Below are 17,493 nucleotides of genomic sequence, written 5' to 3'. Positions count from 1 at the left end.
GGGGCTGGGAGAGGGGGTAAATCCTTTAATCGGGTGTGATTATCAGAATCTATGTACCCCGCTTAAGCCACCTTGATTCCTCCATTCTTTTGTACCGTTTATTCCATTCAGGGTCTCAGAGAAACCGCGTACTGTATTAGTTTTTGCTGAACCACAAAAACGTGGTGCGGTTGTCAAGGAAGAAGCAAAGGGGCACAAAGAAAAGGAAACAGGTATGCATAAGTAGAAAGTGTGAATATTGGCTAGTGACTGACTACGCCATTCATTAAGAGGGACAGAGACTCACCACGCTTTGCTTTCTAGCCTCAGGTACCCATGAAATTTTGAATATAAACAAATATTATTGCAAAAGTCACTATGTATCCTGTGCATAATGTTTTGTTACCGTATTGGCTCGGTGTTGCTTATGTTTTGAAACCTGGACTTTTTTTTTTTTTTTGGGGGGGGGGGGCACGTGTATTTTAAATTGGTTTTTACAACTGTACCGTTAAAGACTCTTTGGATCAGGAGTGTCAAACTCATTTTTGTGGCGGGCCACATTGTAGTTACATTTTCCCTCAGAGAGCCGTTGTGAATGTGAAACCATGAAAATCTTTCACCTCATCATATTTTCAGATGAAATCTATGAGTTAGTTTTTTTAACTGTTGCTGTTGTTTGGGCACAGAATATTGCTTGCAATATCTCGCTGTTATCATATGATGATTTGAAACTTTAGTACAGATTTTTTTTTAAATCATGGAAGTTGATTCTCAAAATTTTCCTCTACGGGCCACATAAAATCATACGGCGGGCCAGATTTGGCCCTCGGACCTCGAGTTTGACACCTGTGCTTTAGATTTTCAATCGCAGCAAAAAGCAGTGGCCAATCCATCTAAGTTCTCCGAAGATCTACAGCCATTGATTATTTATTACATTATTGGATGTTTTGTTAGTCATGTAGACCTCAGCTATTGTTAGAACTGTTAAGTATTATTTGCTGATCATTGGACAGTAACTAGTAGTAAACATATAATGTTTCTGTTATTTTTGATTTCAGGTTATCATCCGAATTCAAAACTCCCACAAATATTGTCGTTGAAGTGTGCAATAAAGCTTAATATAAATTGACAAGAAAAAAGAAAGAAGTTGAATGGATTTAGTGACTTTGAAGTAGAAGAGCACTCGACACTGGGAAGATTTATTTAACTCGATTTTTTTAATTACAAAATTAAAAACAGTCTTCTTGTAGACTTTAAAAGATATTTCCTCAAGCCACTGCCAAGTACAGCATGTCTCTTGAGCATTACCTAATATACGTGTAACGTTTGTTGTGCCTGTTGTGTAAGAACATGAAATCCAATCTTTTTTTTTTCCTTCCTAAGAATTAAATTGTAACACGAATTGGTCTGAAGTGGCCTTAATGTTAAAAATCACATAATTTTTTAAAAATGCCACGATAGGCTATTTGAAAGTCTCTTTTATCTTCATTCATTTTTAGTCATCTTGATACTGGGTCTTTACCCTAGAAACTGATTTCATTCATACACAGAAACAGCAACCAGTCTTGCATTAAATAAATGACCACTAGGGGGAGCTTGAAGCGGACTTGGCAGAATTGCGGTCATTACAAATCCACACAGTTGAGGATGGCAATCATTGCACCGTATTTAATAATCCACTTGACTTTTGTTTTATGTGTATTTTGTTTCAAGTTTTGAATGCATTTAATGACACTCTCAGACTTGCGGGAGAAACAAGAATCAGCTCGTCGTGAATTTCCACACACATCAAATAGTGGCCGAGAAGCAATTGTGTAAGAGATGAGCACAGTTCCAGTGTGTTAAGTCTTCCACCGACACTTGTCTCGACATTTTTGTGACTTGTAAAATTCGCGAGCCACGCATTATTGATAAAATAAGATGATCTTGCATTATTTTTTTTAGAATTCGTGTCGAATTTCTAATTGGATTTCTGTAATCCCCAGCCTCTTTAATTCGATCAATCGTGCTGCTGAGCTAATTAAGTGTCTGGCCGGCATCTTCATGAATTTGCAGTGCAAAGCACCTCGTTATTGCGCGTTTTCTCATGGTAATTGCCCTCATGCACTTTTTTTTTTTTTTTTTTTTTTTTTTGTCGGGCGTTATGATAATCGGGCCGCCGCATTTTGGGCTTTCCTGCAGGCTTCTTGCGACTTTAATTCAAGTTGGAGCAAATGCATTTAAAAAAAAAAGTCGTTATATTTTTTCCTGGTTTGTTGGTTAGTTTTTTTGCCATCGAAATGAACGATGAGAGAAAGTTTTTATACGTTTGTGTGTGTGTTGAGGGGTGGTCATAAATCTGTTTGCGCGGTCACACTGTCACAATATCGTTAATCATTAAAGTTTAGGGGGATGAGATTGAGGTTAAACTAAGGTTAGAAGTGTGTTAGTGTATTTATGTGGGTACAAGGGGGTTCTGGTGGGTGGAGTGGGTGTGGAGGGGACAGGGGGTTGGGGTGGGGTGTGGATCCCTGACAGCGGAGATGCTCATGCGCGCGCGCACGTACACACACACAGCGGAGATGCAGACACGCACACATGCAAATATATAACGGTGAAGCAACAGGGAGACTTTTTGGGCTACTTCCAGTGACGTCAGTCTAACTTTGTCTTAGTTCCGCGGTGACGCGCGTGGTTTTGCGTTTTTTTTTTTTTTTTTACGCACCAACTTTGGGTCGCGGCGCAAGGGGGGGAGACAAGGCGGAGAGAAGAGGACCAAGGAGACGATGTGATGTGATGGAAAAGGAAAAGAGACCACCAAATGACCAGAAGAACCACCAGCGCGCCGCCCGAGTCCCGGTGCCGGCTCAGCCCTTGAGCATGGCTTTGTTTTGCGTGGCCGCGTGGAGCCGTGGACGCTCCAAGTCGCCCATGCCTTCAGTGGAATAGTTCGGAATATTTTTTTTTTTTTTTTATTTGGTGGGGGAGGCGTGGAGGGGGAGGCGAAGAGAGTCGCGATGATGCGCGGCGGCATGAGCGCACTGATCCTTTGCTGCCTGGTTCTGTTGGTCCGAGGCAACCCGTGGAGGTTCAGACCGGACTCCAGCAACTGTGAGCTCAACAAGAAAGTAAGTGGAGACAGACTGGATGTCACCACACCAATTCATCACCCGCAATCATGACAATTTGAAATGTCAATTAAATGATGATGATAAGCATGCCATCCAAAAGCCATTATGATAACACAATTTATCATTTACATAATCATGAGAACAAGGTGAAATCCAATCCGAGAATTTGTTTGTGCTTGATTAATCAATGAAATATACATTTTGGAGGAGACCAGACAACTTTTTGGTCCTGGCCCCCGAGGTTGGAAAGCCCACTTTACAGTATCTTGTCAAAAATAAAGGAACTGATTTGGAGTCACTAGAAATTATACTTTGAAACTCGAATAACCAGTACAAGAATTTTTTTTAATATTTCTATACAGTTACAAAAAAAAAGAGTGTTCAAATCGTGATGTTATCAAATGATTGTGGTGTTGACGCTAAAACAAAATTATTTCCATGTAAAGAACACACTATGCTTTAACAATAAAATGGGCAGAGTAAAATAATTTCATCTCTAACTGAAACTAATTTGTGTTGGTGGCAGTTGCTGCCTATAAATTGAGCACCAACTGTGAAAAAATGTCAGAAAAAGTTTAATCTTCCCTTTTTGGAAAGCATAAAAGACATTGTGGCTTTCGGAATGCAGTAGTTTGTCACCATTTGTTTGATTTGCTAACTTTTCTGCTTCCATTTGCACGTTTAATCCGTGTGATATATTGTTTTGTTGTATGTGTCTGAATTAAAAAGAAAAATTAACAAAGACATTGTTCAAAAAGCTAAAGCACACAGAATTTGAAAACCATATGGCCACAACTGTACTTCACTGGTTCAACTATAGTAAGAAAGACGTCAATTCTACACATTTGGTCCACATTTGAGTCTGTAGTTTATTATTGCAAGTCAGATCCAGCTGCAAACACGAAGGCGGCTCATCGGCAGAGTGATCATGTGACATCATGTGTATTGTTTGTTTGACACTTTGCTCCCAAGTGGCCTGTTAATAAGTCATTATGGCTCTGTTAGCACTTGGCTAATAAACACCCTCTCGTTCGAGCGTCAGACAGCGCTGGTGTTCGATGTGTAATGTGTGAAATAACTTCTCTTTTCACCCTCCTGGCTCGCTGAAATTCTTTATGCAATTGTCCGTGTACTCCAGGTTTACTGATAATTGAAATTTTTATTCAGAACTTCCATGTTTGTGACAACACTGGCCTACTTCTAAGTAAAGCAGAAATCCAACAAGACATTTTTTTTTAACCTTGAGTGTTACACCGCTGCCCCAAGTGGTCAACAAATTCTTAAATCTGTATCGAGACACAAAAAAAAAAAATGGCATTTCTTGTGAACATTGTAACAAACAGAAAAATAAACATTAGTGAATTATGGTTTTAAAGATGGCTTTCCTCATGCAACACTTTCCATTTGTCTCTACATACACTAGATTGTGCTCTCCGTGTTTATAGCGTATGCATAAAGTGTAGACCAGTAACTGAACCAAGGCCTAAAACCCCTTTGTATAAGACAAAACATGTTATGGCTGCTCCACATCATGCAACGCAGCTGCGTGATTTTTTTTTTTCTTTCCATAAGCTCAAAGAGATAATCAAGAGCACCTGTTTTGAAGACGCTGAAAATATTAAGATGGCTGAGACAATGGAAATGTGGAGATCGCGGAAGAATCTTTCCAGAAGTGCAGTACATGAGGGTTTTCCAGGGGAGGCTAGAAAACTGGATTAGATTCCAGAGAGGTTACTTTGAAGAGGTTTGTAGTTTAGGTTTGAAATATACAATTTGTCCAGTCCCAGAAGGTTTCAGACACACGTCATATTAGTCGATTAATAAAAGTCTAAATTGAAATCATTTAGCATGAGTGCAAATATGTTGACGTGTGCCCTGCCCGAGACCAGTTCAGGGTGTGTCCGGCCTCTCCCCCAAAGTCTGCTGGGCGAGGCTCCAGCTTATCAGAGACCACAATGCAGACAAAACGAATATTATGTCATCAAATATTAGCTAAGCATCCATTTTCTGTCATGCTTACCCTTTTTAGGGTTGCAGGGAAGCTGTTATCTGTTGCCACCTGACTTGAGGCGAAAGGCAGACTACACCTTGGCTTGATCACTTGCCGATCTTATTTATTAATTGTGAAGGATGATACCAACCACTTCGCGACATATTCGACTGAGTATTATCCCATCCAGGAAAATAACAACTGTTTTCTCCCCCGCAGCAAACAGACTTAAACTCCTTCTTGTGGACTATCAAACGAGACCCTCCCTCGTATTTCTATGGCACAATCCACGTTCCTTACACTCGTGTGTGGGACTTCATCCCCGAGAACTCCAAGCAGGCCTTCCAAGAGAGCAACATCGTTTACTTCGAGCTAGACCTAACCGATCCTTACACCATCTCTGCCCTGACTAGCTGCCAGCTGCTTCCTCAGGGCGAGAACCTGCAGGATGTTCTACCCAGGGACATCTATCGCAGACTTAAGAGGCACCTGGAGTATGTCAAACTCATGATGCCTTCGTGGATGACGCCAGATCAGAGAGGGAAGGGACTCTATGCGGACTACCTCTTCAACGCCATCGCCGGGAACTGGGAAAGGAAGCGGCCTGTCTGGGTCATGCTAATGGTTAACTCGCTGACCGAGGCGGACATTAAGACTCGAGGCGTGCCCGTTCTGGACCTGTACCTGGCCCAGGAGGCGGAGAGGATGAAGAAGAGGACAGGAGCTGTCGAGAAAGTGGAGGAACAGTGTCATCCCCTTAATGGGCTCAACTTTTCCCAGGTGAGTGTGAAACGGCAGCTACTTGCCTCAAAGTCGAGTGGTTACGCTTGGCATTTAAGTTCGATGTGTTGTAGATGCGCTACTTTTTCTCACCCCAAAAAGTCGAGTTTGATTTAGTCTGGTACAGCAACGCCTTTTCCAACATGTCCGATTTCAGCACTGATCTGTTGGTGTACCAGTTGCATTGTGTATGTGGCTGGATGACGTGATGTTTTCTGCTGTCATCCGGGGGTTGGACTCTAAAGCGCTGTGGTTTCTCAGATTTTTCCTCATTCTGATTACAAAATAATCTTCTTCTTCTTTTCCTTTCGGCTTGTCCCGTTAGGGGTCGTAAAAAGAGTGTCATCTTTTTCCATCTAAGGCTATCTCGTGCATCTTCCTCTCTAACACCCACTGTCCTCATGTCTTCCCTCACAACATCCGTCAACCTTTTCTTTGGTCTTCCTCTCGCTCTTTTGCCTGGCAGCTCCATCCTCAGCCCATTTCTACCAATATACTCACTCTCTCGCCTCTGGACATCTCCAAACCATTTAAGTCTGCTCTCTCTAACCTTGTCTCCAAAACATCCAACTTTGGCTGTCCCTCTAATGAGCTCATTTCTCATCCGATCCAACCTGCTCACTCCAAACGAGAACCTCTGCATCTTTATTTCTGCTACCTCCAGTTCTGCTTTCTGTTGTTTCTTCAGTGCCAACGTCTCTAATCTGTACATCCTGGCCAGCCTCACCACTGTTTTATAGACTTTTGCCCTTCATCCTAGCGGAGACTCTTCTGTCACATAGAGCACCAGACACCTTCCGCCAACTGTTCCACCCCGCTTGGACCCTTTTCTTCACTTCCTTACCACACCCTCCATTGGTCCGTATCGTTGACCCCAAGTATTTGAAGTCATCCACCCTCGCAATCTCTTCTCCCTGGAGCTTCACTCTTCCTCCTCCGCCCCTCACATTCACGCACATATATTCTGTTTTACTTCGGCTAATCTTCATTCCTCTCCTTTCCAGTGTGTATCTCCATCTTTATAACTGTTCCTCCACCTGTTCCCTGCTTTCGCTGCAGGTCACAATATCATCTGCGAACGTCATGGTCCAAGGGGATTCCAGTCTAACCCCTAATGATTAATGATTACATTACGAAATAGTAATATTAAAAGAAGCATAAGCTCACAGAGCACAAGTTTGTACCTTGATATTAACCTTTCTACTGCATGTGTCGAGCTCCTCTTCGCCGTTAAAATTCTGCTTTCATGACACTTAATAACGTGTCAGAAAACAAGCCCAGATCAGGGTTAATCATTCCAAACTGTACCGTACCGAGCTGAACCAAAGCGTTCCGCCTAGTTGAAACGTGTCTGGAAAAAAGCAAAACATATGTGCTGTGGTTTAGCAGCTCATAAGCCTTCAAGAGCAAGGATGTGCTATTAGTGGCCCAATAAGTGGACCTGCTGGATATTATTAGTCATTATTCATAGCGTGAGAAGCAATGATGATGCACTCATGGTATGCGTTGCGCCGAACGACCACGACTGCGCGAAAGACTTAATGGCATGTCCACTTAACGGGTGTCACCTGATGTATTTCAATGCAACACGTGTTTTCCTCCACTTCATACTCCTTCGATTTGTGACTTTTTTTTTTTTTCACATGACGTCAGGTCTTCGCAGACAAGGCCTCGCTCACAAATTGATTCCGCCCAAAGACTTTCAGTATAATTGACGGAGACCAAATACATGGCTTAAGCCTGAACAGGACCGGAGTTGCCACTCCTCCCCCCTTGCTCGCGTGGCTTGGTGCGATGTTAATAATCAGCTGTGCAAACATTCAGCCCCGTTCCACCACGTCCTTTGTTATGATGGAAAAATGGATCTTAATGGTTCAGGGCTGAAATCGCCCCTAAAAAAAAAAAGAGGCACCTTGTCCCCCGAACCAGAGGCACACTTGAGCCTCCTTGTCCGCCTGCCTGTCTGTCTGCGCACCTTTGCTGACCTTTCCAGTATTACAAACATGGCACTAAGGCATGAGTCCCTCCAGAGTCGTGTTGCCTATTATTGAGGAATTTCAGCTAATGCTGGTTGGGAGCTGAGGGGATTATACACCACCATTTACTCTAACACCCAGAAGCTTTAAGTGCTGTTATTTTAAAGTAGGCCTCGCTGGCCATCACAATCTAGTTCTCTTCCCCAAACCACCCAGCGGCATTTCATTTTTGGTCCTTGGTGGCGACAAGCACTGAGTAAATGGAACAAAAATGACATTAGATCATTTCTGCAGGTTGCAGTTGAATGGCAAGCTTTTAAAAAGCTTTTTTTTTTTTTTCACGTGGGTGAAGCTTTCATTATTTTAGCTGGTGGACCATTTACGGTGAAGAAAATAAGTATTTGAACACCCGGCTATATCGCAAGTTCCCCCGCTTAGAAATCACGGAGGGGCCTGAAATTTTCATCGTAGGTGCATGCCCACTGTGAGAGAGATCATCTAAAAAGAAAAATCCAGATATCCCATTGTATGATTTTTTTATTTGTGTGATACAGCTGCAATTAAGGATTTGAACACATGAGAAAACCAATGTTAATATTTGGTGCAGTAGCCTTTGTTTGCAATTACAGAGGTCAAACGTTTCCCGTAGTTGTTCACCAGGTTTGCACACACTGTAAGAGGGATTTTAGCCCACTCCTCCACGCAGATCTTCTCTAGAGCAGACAGGTTTTTGGACTGTTGTCGAGAAACACAGAGTTTCAGCTCCCTTCAAAGATTTTCTATTGGGTTTAGGTCTGGAGACTGGCTAGGCCACGCCAGAACCTTGATATGCTTCTTACGCAGCCACTCCTTGATTTTCCTGGCTGTGTGGTTTGGGTCAGTGGACCTTTTCTCACCAAGCTGCTTGGCAATTTCTCTGTAGCCCTTTCCAGGCGTGTGGAGTTGTACAATTTTGTCTCTGGTGTCTTCGGACATCTCTTTGATCTTGGCCATGTTATAAGTTTGAATCATACTGATTGAATGGGGTGGACGGGGGTCTTAAAGCAGCTAACGACATCACATGTGTGAATCTGATTCAGGATAATCCATGGAGTGGAAGTGGACTTTTAAAGGTGGACTAACAGGGCTTTGAGGGTCAGAATTATAGCTGATAAACAGGTGTTCAAATACTTATTTGCTGGTGTATCGCACAAATAAATTGGTAAAAAATCATACATTTTCATTTCTGGATTTTTCTTTTTTGATTATCTCTCTCACAGTGGACATGCACCTACGATGAAAATTTGATTTCTGGATTTTTCTTTTTTGATTATCTCTCTCACAATGGACATGCACCTACGATGAAAATTTCAGACCCCTCCATTATTTCAAAGTAGGAGAACTTGCAATATAGGAGGGTGTTCAAATACTTATTTTCTTCAGTGTATTTGGTGCAGTAGCCTTTGTTTACAATTACAGAGGTCAAACGTTTCCTGTAGTTCTTCACCAGGTTTGCACACACTACAGGAGGGATTTTGACCCACTCCTCCACACAGATCTTCTCTCGATCAGACAGGTTTCTGGGATGTCGCTGAGAAACATGGAGTTTAGGCTCCCTCCAAAGATTTTCGATTGGGTTTAGGTCTGGAGACTAGCGAGGCCACGCCAGAACCTTGATATGCTTCTTCCTGGCTGTGTGGTTTGGGTCCTTGTCATGTTGAAAGAATTGAATTGATGTGAGAACTTGCAATATAGCAGGGTGTTCAAATACTTATTTTCTTCACTGTATCTCTGAGATGTAAGGAACATGTTATAGTGTTCTTGAACGAGACCTTCAGCTGGCCCTTGAAGTGTTTTTTGCATGCTGTCTAAAAAGTGGGATTGAATGGAAAGCATGTAAATGAATCATCTTATATATGCATCTCATACTTTGCGTCCGGACACATATTACGCTTATGGTCTTTCAAATATACGTTGACACTTTCAGAGGGAACTCTTGCAGGCATTGTCATTGATGTGTTTTTGGGAGGGATGTTCGGATTTACAATGAGAACTAGAATAGCACTCAGCGGAGCGCAGCCATCCGCCACGGTTGAATTGTTTGTGCAACCGCATTGTGGCCAGCACCGTTTCTGCAGAGCACACTCTTACATGATCGAGGCAGGAGAGAACAATAAACAGGCACGCACACAAATATATTTGACATTTCCTGGTTTGGTTCACAGATCATGATGGAATTTGAAGTGGAATAGACTTGTTATTTGGTGCCATTGTGACTGAAACGCAACAGTGTGTCAAGACTTCTTCTTGGGCATACGTGACAGGACTCGACAAAGTTTTGCAGGATTTGCTTGCAGATTTTTATGTACTCACGCTAACAAACAAAACAAATACCTCTCGGCCTCCTGGTGTAGCTGTTTCGTCTCACTTTGTGACATGCTGCTGAACACGCACTAAATAACGACCTACATACTCAAACTCCCCTGCGAAATAATGGCTGCTGTCATACTTTTCCTCAAATTAGATTGCTGGGTCAGAAGGTTTCCAGGGCAGCTTGCTCGGGAGACGCGCGTCTCACAAATGGTCGGTCTTTCCTTCCACTTCCTGGACTTTGTTTTCATCAACAATCTCCACAACAATCTCAGGAACTTGTGAGAGAAAAAAGAAGCGGCCAATGACAGCGCTTGTGGTCAACTTGTGGCGCCTGTGTGGAGAGATCGCACGTTCAAGTTCAGCGTAGCTCTGGAAAGATTTTTATCATTTCAGCTATTTAGTTAAACATGTACTTTGGTAAGATGATGAAAAAGGCACGTATTATCAAATATTTGGCGGATGGGAGAGCGCTCCGACGGGTCGCCGCCGCCGGGGCCCAGACCATTCCTGGCCGCTCGCTTCTTAGCAACCAGCCAAGTTACATCGTGATGGGGTTGACCCATCCCAGACACTCACAGTTTTAACCTAACACCCGCAGGCAGACGATTCAGCACATTAAAAGCCAGAACCAACAGAATAAGATTTTTTTTTTTAATGCAAGTGCTGTGTTTGCGCTGAATAGTATCAAACGACTACAACATACTGTACATTTACATGAATTTTTTTATTCTCTTATTATTAACTTTTATTCTTTCCACGTACATCTTTCTAAAACAAGAACAATTATCCTCTTTTGTTCATTAATCTATTTACTGTGCAATCTACTTTTTTGCACCTTTGGAGAATCAATGTCATGTCAGTAAAGACATTCTTATTCTTATCCTCTTCTTGTAACAAGAAATCACAAATGAGGATGTCATAAAATATGAACATGTGCATTTAAAACTGTCGCCCTTATCTCAGGATATGTTTATTGACTGCCAAAAGTAAATTTTGTTCTCGTGAGTTCTCCTTGATCAATGGACCTTTCTGACTGGCGATCTTGAACTCCGCCCTCTTTGCCATGTCCCACAAGCTTCCAAATTGGCGACTGAACAGAACAGGTTTGAAGTGGATTCTCTATCGCATATTCCAGATAATATTGCAGTATGTTTTTTGCCAAAAGCGTCAGACTTGTCCAAGAGAGTTCTACAGAGAAGTCTCAATTATTTCACGCAAGGATATGTACACGGAATAAAGATTTTGGACGGAGCAGGACGCAATGTCAAAGTTACAGCGAAATGTTGGCGATTGATGCAAAAAAAAGTTTAACGCCTCACAAACTTCATATTGAAATCCAACCGGATAAAATAGTGGAATCGTACTGAGCAAGCAAAGCAAGGTGAGTACTCTTTACTTGGAAAGATCTTGAGTAATATCATTGTAGTCTTTATAAGTGAGTTAGGTTCGATTTTCTACACAAACAATGGTGATTTAACTCAGTCAGTACCGTCGTCACCAGATGAAAAAGTTTGACTTGGCTCGTAATCGAACCCGGTGCTCTGTCTTAAAAGTCTGATGTGATACAAATGGGCAAATCGACATTTCTCTTGCACGACATGGCGCATTTGTGTATCCCTAACCCGACTCTTTGGCATAAAACATGACACACTTCATTCAGCAGGTCAGTGATACACGAACAAACTGAAAGTTGTTCTTCTGTAATGTATAAAGCACTGATAATAATTCATTCAAACTTAGAAAAGATACTTCGCCCTCACTTACCTTCAAACATACAGCCTTGTGTTTGTTGATATTGTTCACATTTAATTTTACCTGCGCGCTTCCGCAAGCCTTAATCCATCGTAGACACTTCGTCAACTGTGTTTTAGGCCAGTGATTTCCAACCTTGAAAGGGCCAAGGCACATATTTTACAATTGAAAAATCCCACGGCACACCAACTAAAGTAAATGTCACCAAAAATTGATAGATTAATTACTGTAGCTACTTCCTGCCATCTTATAGAAGATGATTTTTTTTTGTTCTGTCTGTCATTGTGCCTAACTGGCATAAATAGGTGAATACAGATACATTATTTCTTGGAAATAAATGTATTTTTTTTTTTTAGCAATTACATAAAATTGGTTAACTTCCCACGGCACACCTGAAGAGCGCTCACGGCACACTAATGTACCCCGGCACACAGTTTGGGAATCACTGTTTTAGGCTTTGGTAAATGAATCAACCGGGCCCCTTGTAACCTAGCAGGATATTTTTCATCAGAATTGTTCTCCAAGCGCATCTGAGGACCATTTTCTTCGTAACGTTAACTTTTCCAAGCTCATGCTCCTGGCAACAAGTATTGCATGGGCGTGTTAAGACAATGGGGCTATCTGATTGGCTATTATTGTACGAGTGATTGACAGGTCGGAAAGGTCCATTATGATAATGACAAAAACCCGAGATATTTTTACAGATAAATGAACTAAGAAATTACATAAATACTCTCCAAAGACTGTTACCATGTAAATGTAATTAAGAAGCTACAAAACCTCGATTAGGTGTCTATAAAACTCTCAGGCAATAATTGCGTCACCGTAACGCTCCACGCACGGTGACTCGAAGCCCAGAGTAATCACAGCCTTCATTGCATTCAAACCCACAAAATCTCCGGAGGGCGTAAACAATGAATTCTCGTGTCCCTTAAATAACCTCCACGCAGACAATACGCAAGCGCACCACACAACTTGGCACTCCCTTCCACTCTGTTTTGGGGGCTAATCAGCGATCGTTTGATCTTCGGCCCAGATCCACCCGACTTGAAGGGGCCCGCGCAATATTTCAATAAACAACTTCCTCCCACATCACCGCTCTGCCTTGTATAGCTGAAAATGGGAAATCTCTTTTTTTTTTGGAGAGCCGTTAAGCTCGAATCAACTGCACGACGTCTCGGGAGTGTGACGAGTCCCTCAAGGGACATTTGCGCTTTCTCGCCTTCTTTTCTCTTTTATCCGGCTGTGACTGAAGAACAATATTCGAGATCTCTTAGTCGGCTCTGGAATGTTTTCATGAGAAAATGTTGTTGTGCATGAAACTAAACTCTTAGAAATGAAAAGTACCCAGCGCAATTCATACCAATGTGAGATGCAATGCAAAAAAGAAAGATGAATAGAATAACAAGGATAAAGCAAGTACAATGACTTTTTGTACACCCATTATGGATCCATTTATTCATTTTCCATCATGTTTATTCTGTTCATATGGAAGTAAATATGTAGTATGTGACGTCATGTGTCTAAGAAAGCGGAACTGGATTGGCTGGGTGCTGGGTTCTGACCTGAAGTAACCCTGCTTTCTTAACATTGAATTCAGACGGTGAATTTCAGACAGCGAATTGTAGCCAGCGGAATCTCAGGAGACTGAAAATATTGCGTTTGAATTTTAAAGGATGATTTTTTTTTTTTATATGGCGATTTTGAAAAGTTAAACTGAAATACAGCGATTGAAAAGGTGATCACTTTGAAATAACAATGTGAATTTTCCAACATCAAATTTTCAGTGCCATTTCTAATTCAGGGCGGGACGGTGGAACAGCTGATAAAGCATTGACCTCACAGTTCTGAGGTCTCTGGTTCAATCCCGGACGCGCCTGTGTGGAGTTTGCGTGTTCTCCCCGTGCCTGTGTGGGTTTCCTCCTGGCCCTCCGGTTTCCTCCCACATTTCAATACACATGCAACATTAATTGGACACTCTAAATTGCGCCTAGGTGTGACTGTGAGTGCGGCTTTTTGTCTCGATGTGCCCTGCGATTGGCTGGCGACCAGTTCAGGGTGTACTGCCCGTTGACAGCTGGGATAGGCTCCAGCACTCCCTGCGACCCTCGTGAGGATAAGCGGTGAAGAAAATGGATGGATGGATTTTGAATTCAAATCCTGGTGGCGCATATTCACTTCCATATGTTCAGGAATTTGGGTCACTCTAGCTAATCACTACGCCATGGACTGGTCACTAGTCAGTCACATGCAGGCCACAGACAAACATTCACACCATCACCGAGTGGGAATTGAACCCATGCTGTCCGCCCCAGAGTGCAGGGAGTGAATCATTGCAGTCAGACACTGAGTCAGGTGGACTAATAATTGCGTGTATGCTCGCTGCACCCAAAAACAAATTGCCAACATATGCAACAACAAAAAAAAAGAGCAACCAGTGACCCAGAAAGTGAGCCAGCATCCACCTCATGTTTGCTAACGCAGTTTGCGAAATGATCTCCAAGGCAATATTCATTGACTCATATGAGGAACGGGCTTTTTCGCCGTCTGCCACCTTTTTGAGCTCTTATTTCAGGTTAAAGTTTGCCCTAATGATGCTTTCATTTGATTGCATCATATTTACGGTGTCTATTTTTGAGATGGATCTTGCGAAATCAAGGAGGCCCATTGAGTGCTCGCTCTTGAAACCACAACAAATGATCCCTCTTTCCCCAGATCTCTAATCTGTGTAAGCATGACTGCTCTTATTCGTGCACCGTGCCCCTTGTCTTTTGAAGAGCGGGCTCCGCAGAGCCCATTACACTAAGTGAGCTTGTTGACGACAACAATGGGCGCATGAAGGCCCTCTTTCTGTGTCCGTGTTGTTGCAAAGCCACGGAACATTCCGCGTCGCACTGCAGCAGACCTGCTAATGAAAGTGTTGTTTCTTTCCTGCCATCAGTGTGAGTAATGGTGCATGGCGCCGGGGATGAATGCAGGTCTATGCGGAATGTTTGAAGCCCATTCGGACCATTCATAACCAGCAGGGATCGGCACATAGAAAACCGAGACGTGGTCTTGGATCACAAGAAGAGCCATTAAAGGGAGGAAGGCGTGACTCCATCTGCATCTTCAACGCCGTTACGGTGTTACCTGCTCGGTTCTCACTTGAAGTCATGCTTCACATCTTTGGATTGCTCACAAAGCGAGGTCTGGTGAAAATCCGAAACAAAACCCAAATTCATAACCGGGAGTGTAACGCAAGGTTGACTGGCTGAAAATAATGCGGCGCAATTGAGATCCCTGTTACTTCTTTAATTATATATATATATATATATATATATATATATATATATATATATATATATATTGCCAAGTACACAGAACCATACATGTCAATTGTGAAATATAACAAATAGAGGGTGTTATCAATTGTATTCCAATTAGGTTCAAGATAGCAATTTTCAGGGAAAAATGTTTGGAATGGATATTAAGGTGGCATCACGTTAGTTTTATTGTTTATCATTATTTCTTTATACCGCTCAGTCAGCATTTGCTTTACAAAAGCTTTCACCACTCAATATTGTAAATCCATCCATTTTCTGAGCCGCTTATCCTCACTAGGCTCGCAGAAGTGCTATCCCAGCTGTCAATGAGAAGGAGGCGGGGTACACCCTGAACTGGTTGCCCGCCAATCGCAGGGCACATCAAGACAAACAGCCGCACTCACAATCACAACTAGGGGCAATTTCGAGTGTCCAATTAATGTTGCATGTGTTTGGGATGTGGGAGGAAACTGGAGTGCCCGGAGAAAATCCACACAGGCACGGGGAGAAAATGCAAACTCCGCACAAGCCAGTCCGGGATTCAAACCCGGGTCCTCAGATCTGTGAGGCCAACGCTCTAACCCAGGGGTCTCACACTAATTTTTGTCGCGGGCCACATTATTGTTACAGTTTCCCTCAGAGGGCCGTTAGGACTGTGAAACCAAAAAAAAAAATTAATTGCTGTATCATATTTACACATGAAATTTAATTTTTGAATTTAATTTAATCAGTAATCAAGGGTAATGTGTTTTTTCGCCCATTATTCATGTTTGGTAACACGAAAAGGCGTATAATTTGTCAACATTCTCATTTATATGACAACTTGAAATTTTGGTCAAGATTTTCACAGGAAACATGGAAGGTGACACTGATGATTTGCCTCCGCGGGCCAGACAAAATCATGTGGCGGGCCGCATCTGTCCCCCGGGCCTTGAGTTTGACACCTGTGCCCTATCCATTTGCGCCACCATGCCGCCGTTGATAGATGAACAGAGACATATTTGTAATCAACAGAAATAATTTTTAGGTCAATTGAAGTGAATTTGGATCAATTCCAGTGTCGCCCGTGACGATCTGCTTTAAACTTCTGGGCCCTCAACTGGACCTCGGATAAGTAGAAAAAAAATGGTTGGATGGATGAACTACAACCATAATGTTAGCTTGTGAAGGTTTTTATTCTTTCCACATATTGCTTTCTGGCAGGGTAACGCGTCCCTCAGCAGATAGCGAGTGCGCGCACTCAAGTCCGCGTGTGTCTGGGAGAGTGAGCTGTTGCTCAACAGTGATGCTGGCACGATGACAGCACCTCACCGTACCGCACGGGCAGCCGAGCTGATTACATCTCGTTGAAAAGAATCACATCCTGTTTCGGTCTGCGATGGCACAATGGCCCAGTGGCTCATATTTGCACAAGCGGGCCAAAAGGAAATCCGTGGGAATTTAGGTGGAACGTGACAAGAGCGCCAGACCATTGTCGAGGCTTTTGTCGAGTTCAATTCGGAACTTTATTTCCAGTGTGAAGGGAGATAAGTGAACAAAAAGCAAAATCTTTCCCACGCGAGGTTGGATGAACACACCTGCAAAGCTTTCTATGAGGGAATAATTATTTGACATTTTTACTCTTTGGCTCAACCTATACAACCGAACATGATGATAACATGATAAATAGAAATTCAGAAGTTGTAAGTTGCTGTTTTCTCCCGGCACTCCGGTTTCTTCCCACAACGTGCAACATTAATTGGACACTCTAAATTGGCCCTAGGTGTGATTGTGAGTGTGACTGTTTGTCTCGATGTGCCTTGGGATTGGCTGGCAACCAGTACTGGGTGTACCCCGCATCCTGCCCGTTGACACCTGGGATAGGCTCCAACACTCCTCGCGACCCCCGTGAGGATAAGCGGCAAAAGAAAACGGATGGATGTAATCATGGCTTGAGGAAAATATATATTTCATATGTGGCACTAAATAAAAAAGGTTCAAAATTACAAACGACGGAGCCCTGTGCATTTGTTTCTAACCCTGCTCACCGTACTCCATGAAGTCACTTTTATATGAATTTATTTCCTTTATTCAACTTTCAAGGCACAATACAACTGTTTTGCCCACTCGAGAATGTAAATGGCCAAGTCCCATCGCTTTTCCTATTTTTCCCCTCTGTTCTTTCACACATTTAATTTCTCTTTTCACTATCAGTCACCATCCAACACGCCTTCAAATGTAAAAGCCGAGTCCTATCCATTGTGAACCAC

General features: G+C 42.6%; 1 protein-coding gene across 2 annotated transcripts in view; it reads left to right on the top strand.

Annotated features, from left to right (window-relative positions):
* trabd2a (TraB domain containing 2A) overlaps positions 1-17,493 on the top strand; it is an 80,769-nt gene that overhangs the window by 9,120 nt on the left and 54,156 nt on the right. Inside the window, exons 1-2 of one of the 2 annotated variants that reach the window (XM_061802005.1) lie at positions 2,944-3,086; positions 5,299-5,859. In XM_061802005.1, coding sequence (XP_061657989.1) covers positions 2,976-3,086; positions 5,299-5,859 — 672 coding nt within the window. In that variant the 5' untranslated portion in view covers positions 2,944-2,975. Of the gene's footprint in view, positions 1-2,943; positions 3,087-5,298; positions 5,860-17,493 lie in introns of those variants that run through there. The other variant, XM_061802006.1, reaches the window with a different exon arrangement.

Source organism: Syngnathoides biaculeatus, chromosome 17, assembly GCF_019802595.1.
Source record: "Syngnathoides biaculeatus isolate LvHL_M chromosome 17, ASM1980259v1, whole genome shotgun sequence".
NCBI lineage: Eukaryota > Metazoa > Chordata > Actinopteri > Syngnathiformes > Syngnathidae > Syngnathoides > Syngnathoides biaculeatus.
The sequence above is the reverse complement of the archived record's forward strand: the minus strand, read 5'-3'. Positions and strand labels throughout refer to the sequence as shown.